At 38.0% G+C, this 26724-nt stretch overlaps 4 protein-coding genes and 1 pseudogene across 4 annotated transcripts; 2 read left to right on the forward strand and 3 right to left on the reverse strand.

The window, feature by feature from the left end:
* Positions 1 to 480: 480 nt before the first annotated feature.
* Positions 481 to 4169, reverse strand: LOC110058559 (mitochondrial genome maintenance exonuclease 1-like). The gene is made up of 4 exons (XM_089283187.1): positions 4048 to 4169; positions 2993 to 3325; positions 1937 to 2254; positions 481 to 1083 (listed from the first exon to the last, which is right to left on the reverse strand). The coding sequence occupies exons 1-4, from the start codon at positions 4138 to 4140 to the stop codon at positions 631 to 633; spliced, it is 1197 nt and encodes a 398-aa protein (XP_089139313.1). The 5' UTR covers positions 4141 to 4169; the 3' UTR covers positions 481 to 630.
* A 39-nt stretch (positions 4170 to 4208) lies between these two features.
* On the forward strand, positions 4209 to 10239 carry LOC110058593 (uncharacterized). The gene is made up of 4 exons (XM_020765251.2): positions 4209 to 4444; positions 6763 to 6926; positions 7426 to 7507; positions 8153 to 10239. The coding sequence occupies exons 1-4, from the start codon at positions 4274 to 4276 to the stop codon at positions 8384 to 8386; spliced, it is 651 nt and encodes a 216-aa protein (XP_020620910.2). The 5' UTR covers positions 4209 to 4273; the 3' UTR covers positions 8387 to 10239.
* Positions 9550 to 21133, reverse strand: LOC110058570 (S-adenosylmethionine decarboxylase proenzyme-like). The gene is made up of 13 exons (XM_020765223.2): positions 20802 to 21133; positions 18075 to 18161; positions 17295 to 17421; positions 16803 to 16877; positions 16315 to 16342; positions 15766 to 15811; positions 15156 to 15216; positions 14911 to 14991; positions 14192 to 14281; positions 13061 to 13126; positions 11866 to 11940; positions 11348 to 11428; positions 9550 to 10694 (listed from the first exon to the last, which is right to left on the reverse strand). Exons 1-13 carry the CDS (start codon positions 20921 to 20923, stop codon positions 10515 to 10517), a joined length of 1119 nt encoding a protein of 372 aa, XP_020620882.2. The 5' UTR covers positions 20924 to 21133; the 3' UTR covers positions 9550 to 10514.
* Positions 21134 to 21203: 70 nt separating this feature from the next.
* LOC149117441 (core alpha-(1,3)-fucosyltransferase-like) lies at positions 21204 to 22727 on the forward strand (annotated as a pseudogene).
* Positions 22728 to 25156: 2429 nt separating this feature from the next.
* LOC149117442 (RYamide receptor-like) lies at positions 25157 to 26305 on the reverse strand. The gene has a single exon (XM_089279527.1). The coding sequence runs from the start codon at positions 26270 to 26272 to the stop codon at positions 25211 to 25213; it is 1062 nt and encodes a 353-aa protein (XP_089135653.1). The 5' UTR covers positions 26273 to 26305; the 3' UTR covers positions 25157 to 25210.
* Positions 26306 to 26724: the final 419 nt, after the last annotated feature.

A 26724-nucleotide genomic window follows, 5' to 3' on the forward strand; every position in this document is an offset into this window, starting at 1 on the left:
TTTCCACCCAGACCCCGTGTTTCCAACACCCCGTGTTTTCCACCCATGCAGACCCTAAGTTTTCCACACCTCATGTTTTTCACAGACTGTGGGAGCCCGTACCCTGGATACCAACCCCACATCTTTTATCTAGCCAGACTCAAGAGACCAGTGGAAATCGAGCTTAAAAACGGAAACAAGAGCGTTTTTTTTTCATATTATTCCTTCACATGCGCTCTAAAAGATACTTTGACAGCTGAAAGTAGTGACATTTCGTAATGAGCACCCTAAGTGAGATCAGAGTCCTTACTTTATACCCCTAAGTGAGACGACAAGTGTCCCATCTTTAGAGACCCAGGGCAGTTAGTTGGGGTAGGAGAATCCTTCAGTTTCTGCCGGATGTATTTCCTCCCGCCCCAACTAACTGCCCCTGGGTGACGAGGATGTCTAATATGTTCAATTGGGTAAAGAAACAGCTGACAGCTTAACGGTTACTAGCTCTTGCCTCTGAAACAATCAAAATGGTTTCTTTCTTTTATTAAGTTGTCCTTTGATCAATACAAAAATTTCCATTGGAAAAAAATAACAGATACTTAGATACTAAGCCAGCACAAATACACCTCACAAATTTAAAACAGAACTCAATCAAGGTTATTGAGATTTTCTCCCAAAGCGAACAAGCTGAAGAATATCTCTCCACAGTTTTTTCCACGCATCTGGAGATTTGAATGCTGCAAGCCAGGCATGCAAACTATGAAACCTTTCTTTAGATGAAGGGTCTTCCACCTCCTTCTCCTCCTCCAACACGTCTTCATCTTTGATGACCCTACCAAGGCTGGCAACTGTTACCCCAATGTTATTCACAGATTTTGCTCTTACGAATTCAGTCACTTTTTCAATTTTGTGGCCTTGATACATTTCTTGTCCAGTTTTGTTTACTTCTAGATCAGCATCTGTTGTAACATGTTGGGGGAATGTTCTTCGGTATTGTTGAAATCGCATCAGCCATTCTAGCCAGTACTTTTCACACATTGCCTGCGACATATGATGGATATCTGCCGGATCACCATTTTCATATGCGATAACTATCACTCCATCACAGACCTGCAAATAGCAGTTAATAACCTTAGGACTTACTAGTAACTATTCAGTTTATCATGCACAGCGATCACACACTCTGACCACTGAGCTACAGCAAACTTAATTTATATCTTTATTTATTTTTCATCTACTTACAAGGACTATTGTTTAATTTGTTTCATTTTATGCATACATGCCTAACTGGTCTAGCTCTCATCTAGTTTTGGAACAAATAAATTTTGCTCCCGTTGTTTAGAAAATTATGGGCAAATAACAATTTGGAGAGAAAAATTATCCTGATGGCATGTCTCCCCAAAACAAAATTAAATTGTTTATCACTATTACCCGAGAAGCTAATAAAATTTCACTAAATGCACATAAAATCAGAATATGAATCACATTCATGAAACTGTGGCCTGAATGCAGTTAGATTAGAATTATTATATTATAAGTCTTTGGTTTTGAGAAGAGAGGACAACTAGAAAACTGGAAGAAAAACTTCCAACGGCCAAGGACAAGAACCAACAACAAACCTAATGACTCCTAACTGGAACTTAACTCAAACGTAGGCCATTTCGGAGTTGCCTTTTTGCATCTGTGTCAAAACAAGTCTTCCTGCAAAACCATTTATCTGAAACTGAGTTCCACCTACAGGTTCATTTTCATGCAAATCAAACTCATTTTCATAAGAAAGGTTTTGCACAAAGACTTGTTTTAAAACAGAGGCACAAGGTAACACGGAAATGGACTATTGTTCAGAGGCAAGCAACACTTTACTACCTGATTACTCTGATTTAGATGTAAATGATTCGTGGGTAACATTGAGTTGCAACATTACAATCATACAGAGTCAATAATTATTTGAGATGCACCAAACCTGAAAAGGGTAGTTCTCATCAAAATTCACAGCACCCGCATAAGCGACAATTTGTTGAGGATATGAGTAGCAGTCCTTGAGATTGGTTTTGTGTTTTGCAGAAGTCTTCCAATCAATCACACTTAGTTTTCCCTTATATTCTGCAATAAGATCCAGTGTCCCTGCATATCCCAACAATGGATGCACCACAGCACTCTCAACTGCTACAACATTTGTGATGTCTTTTAACACATGACTGACACTCTTCCAGTACCCCGAGTCAGGCGAACCTTCCTCTACATATGGAACTGTGCTGTTTTTAAAGTACAGCTGCACAACCTGTTTTAAAAAAAGAACAAAATGTCTGTCATTAGTTATATTGTTAATCCTCATCCAGATCCTCTTTGTGTTAACTCCCTGATGCCTGCTAAGATCGATCATTAACATATAGTTAGTATAATTTCAACCCTCGGATGTACAAGCAAACTCATACCCCCACCGTGTAACAAGGGGCTGGAAGGATGGATGGAGCCCCTCCCCTTGGGTTTTTGTTCTGTTAAAACACAGTGAAATAAATGTCCATTGAGCAAATAGCTCTGAGCTTGCTCTATAAGATGACACCTTTTTTTTGGTTATGGTGTCATATGAAAACAAACAACCTCATTTGACCTGCCATCTTGTATCCGCCATCTTGGATTTCACTATTTTCTTAAAAAGACAGACATTAATACAACATCAGTGGGAGGTGGGAGGTGCGATGGCCTCATGGTTAGAATGCTTGTCTCCAGATCAAGTGGTCCAGGTTCAAGGCCTGGCCAGGGACATACTTTTTGTTCTGTTCTTGGACAAGACACTTCACTCTCACTGTGCTTCTTTCCACCCGGGTGTATAAATGGGTACTGGCGAACTGAATGATGGGGTTAACCCTGTGATGGACTAGCGTCCTTAAAAAGTTGTAAAAAGAACATTTTAAATATAAACATTTTCTATTGTTGAATAATATCAGGTGCATGTTTGAAAGCTATTAGTTTTAGTTCTGTTACTAACAGTATGTTATAAGTAAACTCATTTCCTTACATGATGAAATAGAATTCCTCTATTGAAAGTATTTTTTTTGTTCTTCTTAAACTGTTCTTCTCCTAGCTCAGAAATCTGAGACTTTTTCCAGTTCTTCAATGCAAAGTATTCACTAGCTGGCCTGGTGTGCTTGAGAATTGATGTTACACTGTAATACTTGTCAAGGTAAATTCTGTCACCATTGCGTTGTATTCTATTTGCATACTGAACTGAGAGAGGAGACGACAAGAATGAAGAAACAACTTTCTGGTCTGCAATCTTGCTGTGATTTACAAATGGACAATAAATCTCACTTTCTGCAACATCTAAATGACCATCCACCTGTGAAAAATTCTAAATCAAAAGAAACTTGATTTAATCAGTGTTGAGCCTGAAAGCAAAGGGGGCTACCCAAGGAATTTGATTGTGAGGTCTGTCCCCTGAGTTAGGATTTTGATTGTTCGCCATGTCTCCGCGGTAGCGAATAATTAATTTATTGTCACAGTTGCCATCTTCAAGGACCAGAGTCTGGAAATGAACCATCTGCCATCTCGCAAATATCCAGAAGTCACTGGGAGTAGAGATCTTTGTCTGGAGCCCAATGGAAATCATGTCAGAAAGTAGTCAAACAAGGAAGAGTAAGTGACACTATGTTTTCATCTTTTTATACAGGCCATTCATACTTTCAGTCTATACTTGTGCGTATTGAAGGGAAAGAGCTTTTGCTTCAAATATTTTTTGTGTTAGTACTAAAACTCTCCATGTTTTACATATGAGGTTTCTTACCCCTGAGAGAGGGGAATTTTCACTGGTACTTTTTTCAGGTGCATAGCCAGGATTTTTCAAGGCGGGGGGGGGGGGGGGTAGGGGAGGGGGCACACTGTGTCAAAGTGAGGGCACTCACCAGATTGACGTGTAGGATTCTGAATTTTTTTCCCACCCTTTGTGCTCCCGCCCCCCCCCCCCCCCCCCCCTACAACCCTCTGGCTTAACATTGATAGGTGCATAAGACTACTTGTAATATTTTAAATTACTTTGAAAATCTGCAAGCGCCATGTCAAATTAACACTTCGCACCTTTCTGTTTGTTTTGAGCCATAAATCAAGACGATTCCAACGCAGCAGCTTACCAAAACAATTATAAGCTCTTATGGTATGAAATCGAGCCATCTTGGTTAAAAAGCAGCCAGAGAATTTATATTAGGAACACCGTTGTGCTGCTTGCATGTGGTCCGCCATCTTTCCTTTTCTGACAAGTAGCAAGAGACCGCTAGAGACTGGATGCTGGTAGATGTAAACAAACATGGCGGACGTCGACTACGTCTTCAAGGTTCTCGTACTTGGAGACAGTTCTGTTGGAAAATCAAGTCTTATTAAGAGATTTCACTCAAATGTGTTTGATCAAAGACTTCCAACGACTATTGGGGTCGACTTTTTTATCCATGACCTTGAAGTAGACGGGAAAAAAGTCAAGGTACTCATTTCCCGCATTTTCTTTGGTGTGCCAATGTAACATGTGTAAGCTTATTACAAACCTTTTTTTTAATTTAAACCTCAAGATTTAGGAAACTAAAGGAGTTTTCGCATCGGACACTAAAATCGTGACATAAAAGGCTCACATCATTTGCAGGCGTACATTAGTTCATCTGAAGCGCTAATTCGTGAATTTTGCAGTGTTAGCATTTTACAGCATTTTAGTTAAGGACATATTAAGCTTATGGGATGACCTGACCGCAAGCTGTATTAAAATTACTTATTTTCAGATCTATAAAATCACATGTATCCGTCCATGAAAAAATTAGTATTTAAAGAAGTGTAGTAGAGTTCCATGACATGACGTAAGTGTCTCGATCTCTCAGCTTTGCACAGTACTAAAAGTTATCGTACATTGGGAAATATGAGAAAGTCTCCTTAAACTTCTCATGTTAAAATGCCTAGAAAGAATGTCCAAAAGAAAACTGTATATTTGGGTCTTACAACTCTCAGTAATAATCAGCATCAGTTACTGCAAATGTCCAATCTTCACCCCACCCCCACTCCCTCCGGTGTTTAGTGGGGCAATTGGCCATTTCCAAGTCGCCTTTTGCCTCTTTGTCAAAACGAGTCTTTGTGTGAAACCATTCATATGAAAATGTGTTCCCCTAGAGGTTCATTTTCATGTAACACTACTGTCATATGAAAGGTTTTGCCCAAGGACTGGTTTTGAAACAGAGGCAGAAGGGAAATGGCCTACTGTAAATCCTCAAATTAGCACCCCCCCCCCCCTCGAATAAGCACCCCTCCTATCGGCCAAAATTTAAAATAAGTGCCCCCCCTTGAATAACTCCCCCCTCCCCTCCCCCTATTTTGTGGTTGAGTAATGAGACAGCAAAGAATGTATAGTTTTCATTGTGTAGTATTAAATTTGTGCATTTTTTCAGTTTGTGAACATGTTAAGTTTGGAAAAAAAATACAAGTACTTTAAAGTCTAGGATCAGCTTTTTATGTCAATAAACAGGTCATGTTGTTGTTTACGTGCAGATGATGTATTAAAAAAAACAAGAAGATCTGTTAGATCTTATAACCGCGCTTTTAAAATATAACTGTTTTCTTAGTACTACAGTCGCAACGCAGTGCATATTCCAAAGCAATCTTTGATGATTCATTGATTACTGTAGACATCACAGCACTTGATCAACACAAACTCTATTATCGCACCATCAGTCGTAGCCGTTGTGACATCTCCGATGACGTAATAGTCTTAATCTGGAACTTTCTTCGGGATATGTATGGGCATGAAGATACGAACACTATTACAAACCGCTTTCTTTCTTTAAAGTCACGATTAAATTTAATTGTTTTTTTCCCTTGAGTTAAGGGTTAGCAAAGAAGTCACACGAGTCACATAAGTCAAGAATTGCGTTATCTACGGCTATCTTTAGTACGGTGGTTATTTCCGTACCAATGACGTAATCTTTGCACGTTCTGACACGTTCTTTGCTTGGCTTGCAAATATTTAATTTTCCTTCCAATCTATGAACTGGCTGCGATGAAACAGTCAAAGGATTTACTTCATTTGCATAAAACCACAAGAAATACTCACAAAATTACAAATAAATTAATGACCGTCGCTTCTGCTGAAATAAACTTGCAAAGTAAACACAATCATATTTGTCACGTAGCGAAAGTGAAAGCTGCAACGTCAGCGCATTCCATGGCTGACGTAATACCTTTTTTCAGCGTATTTATTATTCCCTTTAAATCCAACGCTTTGATAAAACGAAAAGAAAATATATTTTACCCACAAAAAAGAAAACAATATCCGTAAAATTGTCCGTGTATTTATGTTTTAACAGCTTCTGGCGGAAAAACATCACACGTTGCGTGACTCAAAGTTTGGCCGAGCGGAGGTCTGCATCTGGTCACCGACAAAAAAAAAAATAATAATAATAAACCACGGGTAAACCTAGAACCGCGCTCAGCCCATGACCACGCTGTTAATGATCATGTGAGGCCATGATTTGGGAAAAATCAAATAAGCGCCCCCCTCGAATAAGCACCCCTGTCTTCTCCTAAATTTGGAATAAGCACCCCTGGGTGCTAATTCAAAGATTTATGGTATTCATTGCAGTGGGGTTCAGGCATTACAGTTCCCTTTCCAGTAATGAAATAATGAGCCTTTTTCTTTGTTATCTCTTCTTGCTTAGCTGTAGTTTACATGGCTTGCCTTCAGTTCCCAAGGCTTAACTTGTCTGGCTAATATTGCAAATATTACTTTAATTAATTCTGTTGACTGGATTTTGTTTGTTATAGCTACAACTCTGGGACACTGCAGGGGAGGAGAGATTCAGGCAAAATGGATTGACCAATTCATATTACAGGGGTGCCAATGGTGCACTTGTAGTGTTTTCTCTGACGTCTTACAAATCATTTGAAAGTGTGAAAAATCTCTGGTTAGAAGAGTTTTACCACAAAAGGTAAGGATTTGGTTGGACGCTGTTTATGAAAGGGAGCAAAATAAATCTTTTTAACAAATTATTTTCTCATTAATTAATTAATAGAAACAAAATACAAATAAATAGAAAGTACTTCTAGTTTTTACATGTAAGGAATGCCAGGATTGAACAATAAAACATTTCTTAAAATTTTTTTCAAATATTTATAGTGAAACAAACCTCAGATTAAAAGATCCCATTGTAATAATAGCCAATAATAAAATGTGCCAAACAAAAGACCAAAATCTTTGAGCAAAATATTTATTTATAAATTTTGCTGACCTATGCCAGTTGTTCTGTTTATTATATTTTCTTGTAATCTTATACAATCAAACAGGCAAAATGGTTAAAAGCTCTGGGACAGCTTAATTAGTTGAAATAAATATGTGTCAGCTACTAACAGTTATTTTACCTACTGAATAAACATCAAAATTATTGGTAGTAAATTTGTTCTGAATTGATCGTTTTCAATTCCTATCAGTGGCTCAGATACAATTACCATTCTTGTGGCCAACAAATGTGACTTGGAAGATAAAAGAGAAGTGGATGAAGCTGACATTCGGGTGAGTGTGCCTATAAGATGCCAGTTAAACAGTGCTTAGAGAAGCTTGGTCGTAATCAATTCAGTACTGATTGCTGCCATTCACATTTTTAATGTTTGGCCTGATAATTCATTAGACAGTTTGGTGTTATTCCCAGGTTTTAATTTGCAGTACCAATTAATACACTTCCCCAAGGACAAACTGAGAGAGAGAATACAATAGTCATATTAATAGTGTCTTACACAAGAACACAACACAGAAACCTTGGCCAGCACTCAAACCCAGATCAATGGGAGGTTCATTCGATGAAAAATTCTGGTGTAAATTATTTTCTTTGATACATGGAACAGCATTTTCTGGTGGAATATCCAAAAAAGAGATCCTTAAAACCTGTTTACCCCAGATTTTTAGAAATTTTTCCCGTTTGACTTTCCTCTGAGAATTTCCAGAATTTTCGCTTGAATGGTTCCCTTTTTGCAACTTCAACAATTTTCAGACTTTCTGGAAACTTTTCCCAGAAATTTCTGCTCCATTTGTCCCTGTATCCAAATATTTGGTTGAATGGGATTTGCTGTTGATGTGGACTTAAAAGTATTAAGCAGATCTAGATCCTCTCTCATTTCTCTTGGAAATAAAGTGTGACTTTTTTTTAAATCTTACATGCAGGAATTTGCAGAATTAAATTCCATGTGTTGGCTAGAAACAAGCGCCAAGGACTGCACTAATGTACAAGAGACTTTTGAAACAATGGCATACAAACTGTGCGAGAGTCACGAGCAATATCTGTCATTCGACTCAGAACACAGCAGTGGTCCAGGAAGCTTTACTCTTCATGGTGCTTATGGTGTGCCACGACAACCAACCAGTAGTGCCAGCTATTGTGGTTGTACCTCAACATAACAATGCCTGTTGTACAGTGTTATCATCAGTAAGGCTGGTTTTCATTAGCAGCAAGCATAACCCAGCATAAACTTGATATAAGCATATTAAGCTCAAAACTTGGTGGCAGAGTTGTGTGAAAGTCTATGCTACATAATTATCTTTCTCTACAGCATGACCAGTTTTTAAAAGGCTTGCTTCTGCAAACCGTGACCTGAGAATGAGCACAAGAACAAAACATTTCTCACACAGTTTATGTTTACTACCCGTCAACAAATGTCCTTCTTATGTGTACCATTTGCTTTTAATGAAAACCAGCCTTAAAAGTTATAAAAAATACATTGTTTTAATCCTCACAAGTTTACAGAATTTTTTCAATAACAAGACGATTTTTTTTTTAATTTTAAATTTTTTGTTTTATAATTTTGGAATAGGTAGAAAAAATTTCAGGGAAAAAAGTTTTCCAACCTTTTATCCCATCAATTCTCTTTAAATAGACACTACTGACTATCAAGTGTCCAATGGCTGTAAAAGGTGTTCATCTTAAGCATAGTTAGGTTACAGTACAATGAAAAGCATTGCAATGGACTCCTTGAGAGACTCAGTCTAGTAATAGGTGGCCAATAGGCTTAAACACAAATGTAACGTTTTAAATAAACGACTGCAGCACAGTAGAGACCATGCTTGTTCTTTTATAGTCTAGTTGTTAGAATTTTACAATTTTATTACATTACTGTACATACCACTATGTTGGTGTACAGTTTCTTGTTCAGGGAAATCGACATGTAGAAGCCTGAACAATTATTTGAACAAATCATTATTTAAACAGGTTTGCCAACACACAACAGCTTACTTCATAATACATCTCAAGGGATTAATAATGTGTGAATCACTCTTATAAAGTATGGCTGGGTTTACATCGACACGCAAGCCATAAACACTTAACATTTTTTGGTGCTTATATGGTTGATGGTTTCACACTCTAAGAGGACTAATTTTAACGTTTTAGTTGAAGAGCCCTCACAGAAAGGAAAAAATGCACAAAAATGTTAAGAGTTGTGTACTTGCTGTTAGTAATAAAAATTAGCTTTGTTCATTTTATTTGTCTGAAACTTCAGTGCTTATGACAAGTAGAAGAAGGGCACCATTATATAGCTCTTAACAAAAATTCTACACAACTTGAATGATATTGATGAGAATCTTTATTGCTCACTGATGTGATTTTATTTTATACAGCTAGGATGATCAGTGAAGTTAGCTCATACTTAGGATGAATGCACATGTACAGTAGTAAAACTAGTATAGACCTCTTAAATATTGAAAGATTAAATTAATAGAGAAAAAACAAAGCTTGCAAGCTCCATTAACTATCTCTGTTTACATTACTGCTTCTTTCTCCATGCAGTTGTTATTCAGTAATATGAATGTAAATGTTATTGTAGCTATTATGCTTGACTACATGTATGTATCAACAAGTGCAAGCCGTGTCTAAATGAGAGTAACTTACAGTGACAAGTAGTTAGAGATGTACTGAACAGTATGAGCTACAGGTGATATCAGCAATTGCATTACTGAACACTGTTGACACAAATTGACTTGAACTAACTGCTTACCGTATTGACCGCATTGCTAGGTGCGACTTATACTTTTGGAAATAAGAACAGACATTCCTAAACTGACAAGGGCAAACAAATTGCCACACATTAGAAATTGGGTACGGTATCCATAAGGACCTCAGTCAACAAAATAGACAAACTATGGACTCATCTTTGATCTAGAGTAGAAACAGATCAAATGTGACTACAGATGGATTGAACCTTAGCACAACTTTGTAGTATTTTATAGACTAAATAAATATCTCTGGTATTCATCCAGCAATAGTCTGTTTTTCACTGACTACTACTCAGATTGTCAAAATTACAGTCACAAAAAAACAGTTTCTGAAGACAACCAGATTGGGTGAAATTTTCACAAATTTAATATGTATTTTGCAATTTTAAAAGTATTATAAAAAATTTGAAAAGCGAAAAACTAAGTCCCTTACTGCATTAAATACAATCTTGTTATACACCAACTGTGATACCAATGATAAAGGCGTATTGAACTAAACACCATTATTAACACTATAAATAACACACATGCCAGAAAATCATTTGACTTTTAACACCTCAGCTCTAGGTTGCTGGCTAATCTTGCTCTCTTTAATTTTTTCATAATGGCCATATGTTAGGTTGTACATCTTCATCTGTGACAACTGAAGATCATTCCGTTTGTAGCCAGGAATGGACCCTTCTTGGAAGGTCTTGTAAGAAAAACCACATGGTGCACCCTGGGTAAACACAAGTATAATGTAAATTGCAAACAAAAAAAATGATGAAACGTACACACTGAAAAAAAGCTGATACCCTCTTTATGCAATAAGTTTGTTTGTTGTTGATTTGTCATATTATTTACTCTTGTTTGCAGAAAATGAATGATTTAATTACTAATTTTATTATTGCTTATGTGCACGATTGGTCATTAATGGATTAAGCATAAGACTTCAAAAAAAGTTCCACATTATGTATCAATCACTGAACCTACTAAGTAATTGGGTCATCCCAAATAAGAATTAAGTTCAACTGATGGAAAGTTCAATGTTTAAACTAAGCCTTACTCTTCGTTTTCTAGCACTTATAGTTACTGTGGGTGAGCAATAACTCCCATGTCAGACTGTTGGTTCCTGACAGCTGACAACAGTCAGCCAACAATTATTTACCATCAGTGTACCAACTGTGTAAACTAATGCAACAAGACAGTTGTCAAATTTGCTGCAGCTTTTTAAATTAACAGACGTTAAGACCCACCAATACTGTGCATATCAACAGACTGATAAAAACTGCACATGGCTATGATCTCACCAACAGATTTTGGGGGAGAAGTTCTTCACTTTTACCTTTACCTTATTTGCCATGTTTAACTGTGTTTAATCTCAGCACTTACCTCATTAGCAAACAAAGTCATGAGGAATCTTCCTGGCTTGAAAGCATCAAGGACCTTGCTAATCAGTTCTCTATAACAGGTCTACCGAGAAACACAACATTGTTTTAAACTGTACAGTAGTTGTAAGAATTATCAATGTTACAATGCCTAGAGTTTAACTCCCTGAAGCAACTGTCCAAAGAATTTTAAGCGAACACATTTGCTAAATTGCACTTACATATCATACAGTAATTTATTTGCAATTTAAGTAGCATGAATTGGAAAATTGCCTGGACATAACTGCCCTTGACGTGATCATATCTCACAACAATTTTGTTGCAGCAAGTATTGCTACTTTTTGCAATGTTTACTGCGCTGAAAACATTGAGTATCTGTTTATTTTAGAGGGCGTTTTATTTTGGCAATGTCTTGTGCAACTTACCATGCAATGGCACAACTGAATTGTCAGATGAGTTGTATGAAAAATTGTCTACAGTAAAAGCACATCAAGTTAATTAAATGCATATAAATTGACTTACCACTTTAACATTTGTTTCAAAACTGACATATGAGCATTCTTCCTGAGGTGTTATGTGAATACTGAAGTAACTGTCCTGTGTGGGAGATTAACAAGACTTGTGAGTCTAAGAAAATGATAGATCCATGGGCCATGCCTTCATTTGCCAGTTATATACAATGACAGCACTTTAAATTATCACATGAAACCAACTTGAGCAGTTAATTGAACACAATTTCAACCAATGCTTGCCCAACTGTCTTGAGTTTTTTCTGACCCTGAAATAAGAGTTTTTAAAATACTAAATGGTTTGTGAGAATTCTTAACATTAGGTTAGACTGCTGGCAGCCGGTTTTTTTCTCTAAGTGTCACTTAGACAAGTATTTAACCATTGTGAACACAAAAGAGCAGTATGGCTGTGGCCAAGTAGGGAAGAAGGCGTCTTCTTGTGCATGCCACACCCATGTCCTGTCTCATTCCCCTTTAGGCTAAAGCGTCTTGCCTCATAACCGCTACTGAATTTCGACACAATTTATAGTTGTTTTGGTAACCTTTTCATTAGCTTAGAAAGTCACATTTAATTTGGATATTTTTATAAAAATAATAAGCACATTTTAGTAGGAATATCATGATCATGTGAGAGAATTTTAAAACTTTATTAAATACTAATAGCACACTCATCGTATTAAAGGATTACTTAAGACTAATCTCTCGGGTTGTTTTGTTCATTAATCACAAAGTAAACAAAGTGGTATTTTAATATTAAATCAGTAATAAATAACTAGGTTTGCTGTGTTGATATTAAAACCACTTTGCAAGGCTAACAGTTGACTTATGAGGACTATTATGTCCTTTGTTTGACTCAACACAGTGTAAATTAAAAGAACAGAAAAAAATCTAGGTTTAGTTACTGCACCTTTCCGTAACAGGTGTACTCCAAACTTTAAAGCTCAACCAACGAATGCATTTTTCACTACTGTCAATTAAAATTAATGTTCGGCACTGCTCCCAGCTTGCGACTACTGCTGAGCACTGTTTCGTTGTCCGAACTGTGCTCAACGATTTCATTACTGTGTGCTTGGCAGTAGTTGGAAGCTGGGAGGAGCCACTCAACATTTCACTGATGATAGCGAAAAGTGCATTTGTCAGTTGAGCTTTGAATTTTAGAGTCCGCATGTTATTGGAAGGGGCAGTAATAATTAAAGGACTCTGCTCACCCGGAGGTGTTTTGAGTCAGGGAACCACTCTGGAGCAGCAACATTGTTGTTCTTTAATGCCAACATCTGTTTACATTCAGTAATAAATGTTACTGGTATTTACATCTCTTAAAAAAAGTCTTTTCAGGAATGTGACTGGATTATGACAAGTGCACATTGCTTTTTTGGTACAGGTTCTTGTTTCTAGGTGCGTGATAAGTAAGTGCATGGCAAAGTAAGATATTCAAAAGTGAGATGCTAAACGATGTACAAACATACTCCAAACTTAAATAATTTAATAGCTGGAGATCTTTTCAATAACCTTGTGACATCCATGACAATCAAATTATCAGTTGCCACAGAGAGGAGTTAGTTGGTTGCCAGAGTAGGGAAAACGTACTATACATGGTACTATTTAAACTATGCATTTACTGAAAATGTGCCAGTAGATGCCAGAAGACACTTTTTCTCCAATGACTCAATTAAATCATCACACGTTCAGGTGAAGATCACCATGATCGATAGAGCTCCACACTGACAGTAGTCTCCTGACTACACCATTTCACAGTCAAAGACAAAGCTAAACATCCCAAGCATTTTGATGCAACAAAGATAGCCTGAGCAATGATTAATTGAAACTAAATATAACCAATTCAACTTTGAGGTGTTTGCAGTTGTTGTAGTTAATATAGTCACATCTCTGCTATACAGACGCCTATACATGTAAGTACCAGACTATAGTGCATGGTCGCTTAGTTATGGTCCAACCATATGCAAACATTACATGTACATTAAATATTACCGACACATTACCGACATCTTACCGACAGATCACTGGCTGTTGGCAATCTGTCAGCCGACTGTTGGTCTGTGTTTTGGCCAAAACCTGTGGGCCATCTGCTGGACAACAGTTGGCTGACAGTTGACTGACAAACGGCCAACAGTCAGCTGACAGATGGCTGACAGATGGCTGACAGATAGCCAACAGTCGACCAACAGACAGCCAACAGGTTTTTCCAGAGCTGTTCTTCACAATTACTGATATTAATGAGCAGACACTTCTCCTATGAGGAAACTTTTCCTAGTCCCAAAGGTTTACTAATGGACAGTTTCACAGCAGTTGGAAGACTTGTAGTAAACTGATTTACTTACATCAAGAAGGCCATTAGCTGAATAGCCACAGGGATCAAACAAAGCAGCATCAATCACTGTACCAGGAAGAAAGCCACTAATACCTGTAACCTAGACAAAAACAGAAAAAATTAATATGAGAGGTCCTCTTGCAGATAAATGACTGATTAGGCTCCTCTTTAGGCCTAAAGAATATGGACTTTGCATTCTAGTATGTGCCTCAAACCAAGACTTGGCAGATAACCTCAATCTAATTTCATAGGCACAATAACATGAAACAATGAAGCAGAAGAAAACTTACGCACAAAGAACTATTTTTATTAAAAATATATTATTAATTAAATAATCGGTCGATTAATTAATTAATCAAAACTATAACAAAATTCTTGTACGTGATTGGCTATCAGCAGCCCAATTTGAACATTAATTGGACAGTGTAGGCGTCATGCTTGTAATTGGACAGTACGCGTCATTTTGCGCACGCTGTTGCAGTGTACTTTGTTGAGTAAACTGCTGTGTTTTTCAGCATTCATAACGAGGTTTAATCATTCAGCGCTCAATCGATGGTTTGTTCAATTCTCGAATTTTGTCATAGTTTTGATTAATTGGTAACAGGCCTTCACGTTGTCCAATTCAGTCTGTAATCATACTCATGATTAACAAATCAGACTCCCGCTTCGCTGTCATCCGATTTTGTTAATAACTCGTATGAGCATTATTAATTATAACTACTAGCTTACTTGAGTCACTTCATCTGCATCAGAAGATGTTGTCTTGTAGAACTTGTTCATGACTTCTCTATCAAGATCGAGCATCAAAATGTGTGCAGGTTAAAGATTCATAATGAAGTCAGTAAGTCATAGTGATGATAGTTACATGCAATACTTGCCTAGCTGACAACTTGGAGAAAAAAACCAATATGGATCCTAGGTGCAGTACTATATTTTATAATCTTTAACTAAAATACTGTTGTTCTGAAGGATATCTCCAATGTTTGGTCTGGCTGAGTAACTCCTGGCAGAATGTTGTGAAGGGTATACAGATACCTGGGAAACAATATGGCATTTATCATTTACAACATGCTGAGGCAACAAACCAGTATATTCTAGTTTACAACAGCCAAGGCCATTTCCGAGTTACATCGTGCCTCTGTTTCAAAACGAATCATTGTGCAAAACCTTTCGTATGAAGCTGAGTTTGATTTGCATGAAAACAAACCTTAATAATCATTTAGGACTAAATAATCAACTTCAACTAAAAGATATTACACCATAATAATGATCTTTGTGTTCATTTCAATTACTTTAACTTTAAAATTCATTTATTGTTTTTTTTTTAATGACAATAAATATGACAAAGTTGGCTAAAAAACAGTAAATCAGGTTCCTGAAAATACTTGTAGCAAGATTAAGTTAAAGTAACAGGAAAATATAAGAACATACAATGCGACATGTATCCAATATTTTAATGGGGGTGTATCAGAAGCAGCCAATGAAATAAGCCCAACTAATTAATTCTTAATTAGCTTTCAGAGTTGTGTGAATCAAAATCAGCACAAAGTGAGTTGTTGCCTGTTGCCAGCCTTGAGAGCTTACCAGGTGTCAGAACCATTCAATCTTCCAAGAGCATAACATGCTCCATCTAAAACAATAACACACAAAAAAAAATAAATTTCAACAGTTATCGGTATGTACATGCTCGTTTACAAACTAATGGTGTATATATGATTTGCTGTCTGAGGGTCGGTCCGTATAGTGACCAAGGTCTTGAAAATGTTGCCATCAACCTGCTGCCTTGAGCAGCATTCTCAAGTCAGAGGTCACAGTTTTTCACCATAGGGACCGACCCTACACCAGTAAATCTCAAATCACTTTCAACTTTTACCACACAAACATCATGCACACATTACCATGACCGTGGTCAGAGATAGGAAAATACGGACCGTGCTAAGAACCATTCAGAATTCAGATTGTAGGACTCATTACTGTGCCCTCTTAGAAAAAAATAGCAATTAGGTATTTCACACGTGAACATTATTTTACTCTCATTGCTCAACTAAAGAGGTGCATATCCAAAGCTTCCTCAAATTTGCAGACTATGCATTACAATGGGTTTGAATTGGATAAAGGGTACATGCATCTTACCTGAAAATAACTGATCCAGCCACTTAACCTAAAAAGTTAAAGGATATAAAACAAGTTGAAAGTTTGCACAAAAACTGTTTACTTAGTACCTTTGTTAAGCTATCACTTATATGTATGAGCAACCATTGAACTTATTTGATACTGATAATTTTATCAATGCCATGTACATGTATGACGGCACCTTATGCCCCTACTGATGATGATGATGATGATGTGCGTGTATGGGAGGGAAATTATTTAATGAATCAAATGTTTGTAATGGGTATTACTAAGTACATGTAAATTAGAGAAACCAGTCTACCAAAATAATTAAAACACTGCAAACAAAATGTCAAAAACTCCCATTCTTCATCTTAAGCAACAACTCAATTCTAAGAAATTAACTAGTGGGCAATTTAATGCCCAACAGCACACCCCACCCAATTTTTTAACGAGTGTCCCCTGGACCCACTGAGTACATTTACTTAGAGAACTGAATCATGTCAGACCTCTTGTTGGAATGTTTGATGAGGCACGGGTTGAAGGCTGGGCTCTTGGTAATTCATACGTGAGTAGAAGAAATCCTGTGGAATTAATGAGCACTCCATTAATATTGTAACATCACAGGAGCAATGTTGTGATTTAATTACCAGCATGTAGCTTTCCGTCATTAACAACCAAAGAAACATTTAAAAACCAACTATTTCCTTTTTGACAGTCATCTAGCAGTACTCAGAAAAATGTCTAGAGCTAATTTAGACACAAAATCATATCTACGTAATAGCTTCCTTTCATCACAAACATTACAACCTTAGTTCACATACATAATTTTTCTCTTTCTTCCTTTGCAAAATTATAAAATATGCTATTTATTAGTGTGTAGAGCCCAATCTATGTAAAATTTCATTCATGTCAAAGTTTGCCATTAAGAGATCAGATATCCAAGATACATGTATGCTCTGGACTGCAAAAGAAAGATTCTACATCAATTGCATCCCTACCTGCACCTCTGTCAATCCACACTCCACTTTAGCCAACTCCAACAGTGGCTTGATGCAATGTAAGAGTGTTGTTTGGCCGCAAGTCTTCAGGATAAGACGTTCTCGGGACACAAACATGCTGCTCTCACTAAAGATTAGAAGATTATTATCAATAATTTGTTGCAAGATTAAACTGAATGAATTAAGGCACCTTGAGCAGGTTTTTCAAGAATGTTCTCTTTACAAACAAGGAGTCAATTTTTACAATGATTTTGTAACAAAACTATGTTAAAAGTCACTTCAAAGTCAATTCTGAGTGAACTTCTCATACAAACTACATTATTGTTGACCTGTAGGGCTTGAAAAAAACAGCTGTCCAGTCATTTGGAACAAGAAGATTTTCCTGCTGGGCAAGCTACTAATTAGTTTGACTCTCACTTGCCTGATGGGCAAGGGTCCAGGCAGGTCATCCAGCTAAATTGCAATAAAAGAAACTACTGGTAAGACTTGCCGAGGACAAGCAAAATTTGGGAGCTGCTGGCCTGAAGGGCAAGCTGGAGTTCAATTTTGTTTTTAACCCTGTGTTGACATATTAAGTATCACGACACTTAACCATGTTTCTGGCAAATGGATGAGTTCCAACTGCCACTTCCAGCCCATCATGCAATGTCGATCAGAAAATTGCGGGACTCCTCATCTTGAACAGCTCTGTCAGTGGGAAGGACTACTGATCATGACCTTAGAATAAGAACTTTGAACAAGAAAATGCTTTTCACGCAGGACAGTTTTGTCACATCTTACCTCAGAAGGAATGCAATCATATCATCATTCCTCTTTTCACTGATAATTGTACAGTTCACCAGCATCAAAAGCTCTGACCACTTCTCCCTGGTTTAAAAACAAGTGTGTGTCAAAATGGTCACAAATAAAAGTCAAGTAAATCCCCTAACCTAGTCGATGTAAAAACCAGCCCACTGTTAAGTCTGCAGTAATACATGAATCTCAAATGTTCCTAGTGTGGTACTCACAGACAAATGTATAACATATATTTATAATGATTATCATCCTTCTGAAATAGTCAGTAGTCCAAAATGTTTCACCTAGCTTGCAAGGTTGAGTGTGGAAAACATCAAGAGCACTTAATTTGAAACTAAGTTGGAGAACATCAAACTTATGGCAAAGATTGGACCCAGCAACAATACTTTCTACATTGTGGTAAAAGGTAAGTTAAGTCTGTATACGAGCCAAATGGTTCATCAGGCCCGAGTTTATCCGGGGTTGTGTACATGTAGCATGAAGTGACTAAGAGTATTTCTTCTCCCCCTGGAGGGGATGCTGATCCATCACAGGTTTAACCCCAGCATTAAATTTGCTGTTACCCATTTGTACACCTGGGTGAAGAGAGGTACTGTGAGAGTAAAGTGTCTTGCCCAAGAACACAACCCAATCTCCCTGGCCAGGGCCCGAATCCAGACTGCTCAATCCAGAATTGAGTGCACTAACCATGAGGCCACCGTGCCTCCACAATACCTGAAATTTATGAGTTTAATTTCATTTTCATGTGAAACAAAGATATTTTTACTAAACATTTCATGAAGCTCTATGAACACAGAATGCCATAAATTTAACTAAAGTATGAGAAGGTCCTAGGCACAGTCAGTGTTAAACTGCATTCCACTAACCTTCAAACATTATTTACTTAATTACATCTATCTGGCCAGTTTGAACTTCATGTGTGCAAATGCACAGTAAAGCAGATATTACCATATAATTAAGTTATTCAATAGTACAATAACTGACTGACTGTTGACAGGTGATCGAGTGTTGATGAAGTGTCACCGGAGGTGTCGATTAAGGTTTTCAATAAAGGGTATTGATCGACACTCAACCGCAGATGCATTTAGTACACATGATCCCTTTTCTTTTTAACATTTGACACATTTTTTTGTGGCTGAATTGGCAAAGCTCTATTTCAACATTTTTTTAGGGTAGAGAAGACAAACATAATCTCTCAGTTTTCAATTTTTTTCAGGTTCGCATCTCTACAAATTATCTTCTTTAGTTGGTCATTTCCCACACTCTTATCACCAATCTGAATGACAATGTATACCATGCCATCTAGAAAATAGAGCCAATCAGAATGGGTGTTGTATATTTAACAAAGAGATTCCATGTTGCCACGCGTCTGTTCAGTAATAGATCACAGATGACGTCAAAATGTGGTAAGAACAAATAAGTGGCACAGGAGGTGATAGCCAAGTGTGTCACTGATGTGACATAAACATTTTGCTTATTGGTTTTGTTAAATTCGAGACAAAGCAATGGTTTCTTACCTTAAAGTAATTTCAAGAACAATTTTGGGTTTGGTTTAGTGCCGACTGAGACTGCTCGAGTATTTTTTCCGAGTCATTTTCTAGAAAAGACACGGCTTTTTCTTTCTTCTTCCAGACTCTCATACCTGTTCAGTGCCTCGACAAGACTTTTTTGTACTTTATCTTTCCCCAGTCATGTAAAATAGTATCTAAATTCTCAAAACTTTCCACCATTTTAAACACAGATGGAAAAACTTTGAAATGATGGCGTCAGTCGTGCATCTGCCCTCTAATAGATCATAGGTGAGAACCAATCAAAATGCGAGAATAACTTAGGTTATTGTATAATTCACCATATTACATTCAACCTTCCCATCATGCACCATGCGTACGTGGCATTGATTGTGTTGGCCAGTGTATTATCTATGTCATGGTATAAAATAGTTATGCAACGCTCTCTCGTGGTATACCATGGAATAACTCACTCATCACTTGTACTTTCTTGGTATTCACACTCAACTAAAGACTCTTGTATATACCGAGAAAATACAAGTGATATGTGTAATATATATTCCACAGTATTTCACTCGAAGCAATGCATAACTAGTATATATAGCCAACAGAAGGAGAAACAAGATATTGATTGCACTAGGTTGAGTTAATGACACCTGCCAATGACAAGTTACCTAAATACTGTACATATATGCATGACAAATACTGTATGGGAAAGCACCAATATATTTAAGTCTTTTGCGGCAATAATCCACTGATGTCAAATTAAAAATATTGCATCAGTCGGATAGGATGGATAATAATTGACATCAGTGTTAATAGCTTCGATCGCCCTCTAACAAACAATTAAAACCTCCCTTTCTTTGTCCAAATCGTTTAAAATGAAGGAATAATTTAAACATGAGCATCTTTTAACAACATGGATCCCTGCGGTTATGAAACAACAAGTCACGGAAATGTACGAAGGAGATAGCTTGACGTAGAATGAGCTAAACTTCTTTGAAGATTTTTCAACTAAAAATACCCTCAGGGTATTAGACTTCGAGTTTCGTACAAACAGCTGTACTAGACAAGAATGCATGTTGTACAAATTTCGGTCCTGAAATCTTGGCTTCGCTTACCCTATTCTGCATTCCCGCAGCCAAGTGATATATAGCAAACTAATAGTCACACAAAATAGAAAAGTTCTTATGCTTTCACTTACCTCGGAATTGTCCTCAAATCACCTGATAACTCGAGCTCGCGACCACTGTCAGCTCCCAAAATCGGTGTCCACCACACTTCCATGAGCTTTTCGGGTCCCTCGAAAAATCCCGCGCTTTCCATTTCCCGAATACATGCGACAGATGACTTAAGCTATCAGGCATAAACAGCTGAAATATTAGAAATTCGAATAAGGGCTAAAGAACCAAACAAACACAAGAAATTCCCTTCTCCGTGAAATAAATCAGGCTTAGACAGGCTCAATGAAAATTAACTCATTGAATCATCAGTTACAACGAGAACCACGAGGTGATAACAGGGCTGAATAACGTCTGCACATGTGCGAGATCTCATGGCTCGCGCTGCCGCGAAGGGCCTGGGCACCATAACAAACCTCGAAAAAATGGCGGCGTTTTCAAAAAGTTTCGTATAGCGCCCGGTTTATGGTGAAAAAGTAGAGCCAAACTAAAAACGGTAGAAAGAAATCTTTACAGTAGTTCCCTCGACCATTGGCCGGCACATACCTTTTTGTACACAGGGGTTTAAAGTTTGTACAATTGGTGAAAACAGCGTGTCAGGTTGAGTGCCGTAATAACAACACAAAGATCATCTTGTTTTACACACCCAAGTTGGTTTGGACTGAAACCGTGGCCAGCCGATTTCGCTTCCACAGATCTGTTTCACGCCAACTGCCCAGAATGGAAATGTAAAATTACCTACAACTTTTACGATATAGGAAAGAGTGATCTGATTATTTTTCACGCTCCAGATATGCCACGATTCGTCAGTCCCAAAGGACTTTAACAAATTCACAAATATCGGTGTCCGAGTCAACGAATGGCCTTTCTTTCCAGTGAAAGTCCTCAGACTAAGCCTCTCGACCATATTGTAATACCGGATGGCTTTTTAACTGGACGATAACTTTCAAAACGGACTCAGATTTTCATATCCCCTATGGAAGTTACGTTCGATTGTCATCGGCTGAAAATCCACCGACATTAATTGATTACGCAGCAAGCAAGAGCAAATTTGTGATGTGGGCTGTTTCACACTGCGGCACTATTCGAGAGAAGTATGTCAAAAAGCTTCTGAACTACATCAGTGTTGATATTTATGGTGAATGTTCACGTATCTATGGACAAGACAACCAGTGTTCGAGATCAAGAAACTGTGATGGTGTTTTCAAACCTTACAAATTTACTCTGGCGTTTGAAAATGGAGTTTGTACTGATTATACCACGGAGAAATTCTGGACATCACTAAGTAGGAATTCAGTACCTGTTGTACTTGCCAAGGATTATTACAGTGCTGATGTGGTTCCACCAGGCTCGTTTATTAGTGTGCAAGACTTTCCATCCGTGAAAGCTTTGGCAGAATACCTACTGTACCTTGATAAAAATAACACTGCATACAATGAATACTTCTCTTGGAAAAAGACATTTGCAGACCAACAGAGCGATTTTAATTTTTCAGCTTGTGATGTTTGCGATGCGCTGCACGATGAATGCCTTAAACCCAAAGTTTATTTTGATATGTTCAAGACGTTTTGGAATGAAGATGTTGATTGCAAAAAACGTGAACAAATGCTATCAAGACTTATTGAGAAAGAGTAGGAGAAGTCAAAGATTATGACATGCGTTCGACACATTTAGTTTAATGGCTTGAATGATTTCATTCACCGACTTTCAACTCCTGTCTAAAGCAAAAATCAACATTCTTTATGAACAACGGAAGTTTAACAGACATATAAAACATAATTAATGACAAAGTCTAGTATTTTCCTGTAGATTTAATTTCCTTGTTTTATGCATGGTTAGCAATTAGAGGTCCCATCACTGATAAAGAACTGATATTTGTTATTTAATATGTTTCAGGACAACGTTAGCTCACAAGTTAATAGAACCATAAATATTTACATTTGCCTTCAAACTCCATGTGAAATGTTTATACTTTTACTGGTATTATTCTTAGCTGGAAGCTAGCATATTAGCTAAACGTGCGCGTTTATGATAAGCAAACTCTCGTCAAACTCGTAAGCTAATATCGGCCACAGTACAACAGTATTTACATTGCCGTTCCTTGGTTTATGCTTATTCTTATAGATCTTGGCTTCAGAGTACTTTTCCATCGTTTCCAAACAATTTCGAACTTAGCTGGATAAACACTGGCTGTTGCTTATCGTCTACACTATTCAGACTAACCCTAACCAGAGAGAGTTATTTTGCTGGCTGTTAGGTCCATATAGTGAAAAACAGTGACCGAGGTCTTGAAAATTCTCCCCGAGGCTAGGCCGCAGGCCAAGGGCAGCATTTTTAAGGCCGAGGTCATGGTCTTTCACTACACGTACCGACCCTAAGCCGGCAAATAACTTTTTTTTTTCTTCGCTACGGTAAATTGGTTTTTTAAAATTACAAACGGCTTTGTTCACGCAACGTTGTCATTGAATCGGCTTACGTGCCGTCTACTAACGATTTGTAAAAAAATCTTCGCAAGCGAGTAACACCGATACTAGACAAAGAAAGATGTATTAAAGAGCAGATTTATTTCGAACTACTTTATGTAAGTTGTATTTATTTCACCATTTAAGTTGTCCAAAATTGTTTTAGTTTCGTGCAAATTTTGAAGTCTTACTACAAAAACAATTTCTGTCAGTCGTTGCTATTAAAATCACTTAAAATCAGACTTTTCTATCGTAAATTGAATAGCAGAAAGCGAGAAAATTCGTTAAGTGTATTGTGTATTCGTTAAGGATGTTAAGTGTATTGTTGTAGCGGAGGTTTGACTGTATTCCGCAGAAATTTTCTTAAATACAGCAACGATCAGAAAGGTAAACTTGACTGCAATTGACTCATTTTCAGGGCGAGAGAAACACTGGATTACGCGCCATCACAACCGCCAAGCTAGAAACAACCAAACAAACTCTCACAACTTCAAAACACTCAATTGAATTCACTTACAGTGATTTTCCTGGCCATTTAAAAGTGAGTAGAGATAAACTTTCGTTGATTAAGCGTCGATGGAAGTTTAAAAAATTCAAAAGATTGACGATAACCGCTAATTTTTAGGAGCGAAATTTAGGAGCGGTCCGTACCTCGGGGTCCGGATGGAAATATCCGGACCGCTGCAACGCGCGCGATTAGCCAATCAGATTCAAGGATTTAGGATTCTGGACCGCTGAGAGGCTGGAGAGAAATAATAATTAGGTTCATTCTCTGTCTATTTTACTTAGTTATTGCACAAACTGGCTAAGATACGAGTGTCTAACTACCCACTCCTGACTTCAGAAATCCCAGACGGGTGTAGAAATAACTGATCTTGTGACGCGAATTCTACTCACATGGACAGCAAGCCCGAGGCCATCTTTACAAGCATTTTCATCCTCCGCGGAAACATCCATGCAACTTTGACGCTTTTGCGTGCTATTTACTAGTTCTCTTCACTGTGTCGAAATTACGGACTTAAGAAAATACAGTCGAAGCTCTACTAACGGCCACCTCCCTAGCCACTTTTTTTCGTCCCGGCGGACAGTCCATACATTCACACTTATTTTAACCTCTCTACAACGGCCACCTCTCCACAATGGTAACAGCCACTAAAGCGCGTCCCAAACTACCAAAATTACCTCTCCACAACGACCAGTTAATCAGCGACTGACGAATGGTGTTTACCAAACCCCATGTTATATTGTAAAAGGTCACGAAACTTGATCCGTATAACGTACCGCGCGTTGTTGGTCTCTGTTTCTGTTTGGTTTCTGTTTTATTGATATATTTTGATTGTGTTAGGTCCAAATATAACAATGTTGTACCCCCGGAAAAACAGGTGTCATACTACACCCCTACCAATGGTTTGTGGAATGATGTAGGCAGTTGCAAATAAAAATGTATTGTAGGTTGTTCGTGGCATCGGCAGCCAGTTCTCTCTGCAACTAAAATGCTCCATTCCCCCTGCTGTGTATTCTTGACCGCTATCATGAGTGGAACAGTTAACGCCAGCGCGCCTAGCCACATTATGGCGATTGCGAAACGCACAACGTTTTTCAAATAAGAAATATAATTGACTACCCTATGACTTAATTCCTTCAACTTAACACAACAGTTAATATCGTCTTCAGCTTCATTAATTTCAATCTTTATCTCACCGAGATCTGGATCTTAAAGAGTACTTAAGTTTAGTGCTATCCGTTGTTACTTCTTTGAGTTCGAAGTTACCATCGTACTTCGACTGAATATGATACAAAAAATGTGAAAGAGTGTATCAGCGAAGTGTTTAGCTCAATACATGAACAATCAGCCAGTCAGTCTTCTTGCCTCCCTGCGAGCCTGTCTTTCGGTCGGTCGGTCGGTCGTTGCTTGGTCAGCTGGCCTGTCTGTTTGCTTTTAGCAGCCCAGGTCTCTTGCCACAAACTGGTTAAAGGCGAGTGTCCCACTCAAGGTTGCTTGTTTCTCCACTGGCACGATGTCTTCTCTGACGCGAAGTGTATCCGCCAACAACAGCCACCTTGGAACGGCTTTGGTGACTTGTCCCCCTGCAGAGAATTCGATAAAACTCGCGGCGATAATTGCCTGAGAATATCACATAAAGAATAGGATTAATAGCGCTGTTACAATAACCAAACCACGGGATGACAAAGCTGACTTCCATGGGGATTTCGAGCATAAGGGTTGGCTTGTAAATTCTTATCATCTCCAAAGCTTGAAACGGAAGCCACGACAGAGCGAAAATGATAGCCACTGTTATCAACATTGTAGTCGCGCGTCTGCTCGAGTCCTGGACTTTTTTGTGTGCTGTCGGATTTTGATGTCCAGGGAGCTTTCTGTTGCAAAGACGTAACCCAGCCAGACAGTAGACTAAGGCGATGATTATCAGTGGAATGATGTAAGCAGTAACAAAAAGGACTGTGATGTAGACTTTGGATGACATTGTTTGCCAATACTCTCGGCAAATCGTACCGTCCCCTCCCTCCAGCTGTATATTCTTGGTGGCTATCATAAAGGGAAGCACTAACGCCAGCGCACCTAGCCACGTCATGGCGATCGCGAAACGGACAATGTTTCGAGTCATTATCGTTTTCATGGGAAGTAGGATGGCAAAACTGCGATCGAGGGAAATCGTCACTAGACTGAACACTGAGGCTGCAAGGGATCCCAACTGTGCAACGTGAAAGAACTTACATAACACAGTGCCCATGAACGTGCCAAACCATTTATCCCACACGTAGACCCATTTGAGTATGTACGGGATATCTATGGTCATAAGCAGATCAGCAAAGGCCATGTTGGCGATGAGAGTGTTTGCTGAGCTGCGCATGTGGTTTACTGTGAAGACGATGTAAATCACCAGAGTATTACCGATCATTGCCAGGATGATAACAATGACGGCAAGGATTGTGACTCCTATCTGAATGTTGCGCGGGATCTGGAATCCCTCAGGAGGCGCTTCTGTAGAATTACTCGTCATGTTAGCAGGCATGGAATATCCTGTTGATGAACAGAATCACTATCGTTATTATTTTGGTGGCACTTTTGGATAAAAATACAGGCTTTTAGGCAAATTATACTGTTGTAACCGAATTGGTATGCCATTTTTTAACATTTAACATTTCTTCCAATAACTTCAGCAAAAGTTCGTTCAGTTCACTCTTTTTATTTTTTATTGTATTCACTCCCATATGGTCACTTGACCCAAATTAAATGGCTATTTGTTTCTTCCAAAAACAAAAGGTTATTTATTTTGAATATAAAATACCTAAAAATTTTAAGCCTTTGGCCTCTGTCTGCGTAGAATTGGTTACGTTAAGAACTGATTATGCTCTGATTTCCTCTCCTCGCGTGAGAAATGAAGTTGAGACTGAGATAAACTTGAATGTGAGCAAGTGTAAGCGAATGTGCCCGTTGTAACACTTATTACAATGGGTAACCGTT

This window comes from Orbicella faveolata, unplaced genomic scaffold, assembly GCF_042242905.1.
Source record: "Orbicella faveolata isolate gen_17 unplaced genomic scaffold, um_ofav_v1 contig_12, whole genome shotgun sequence".
NCBI lineage: Eukaryota > Metazoa > Cnidaria > Anthozoa > Scleractinia > Merulinidae > Orbicella > Orbicella faveolata.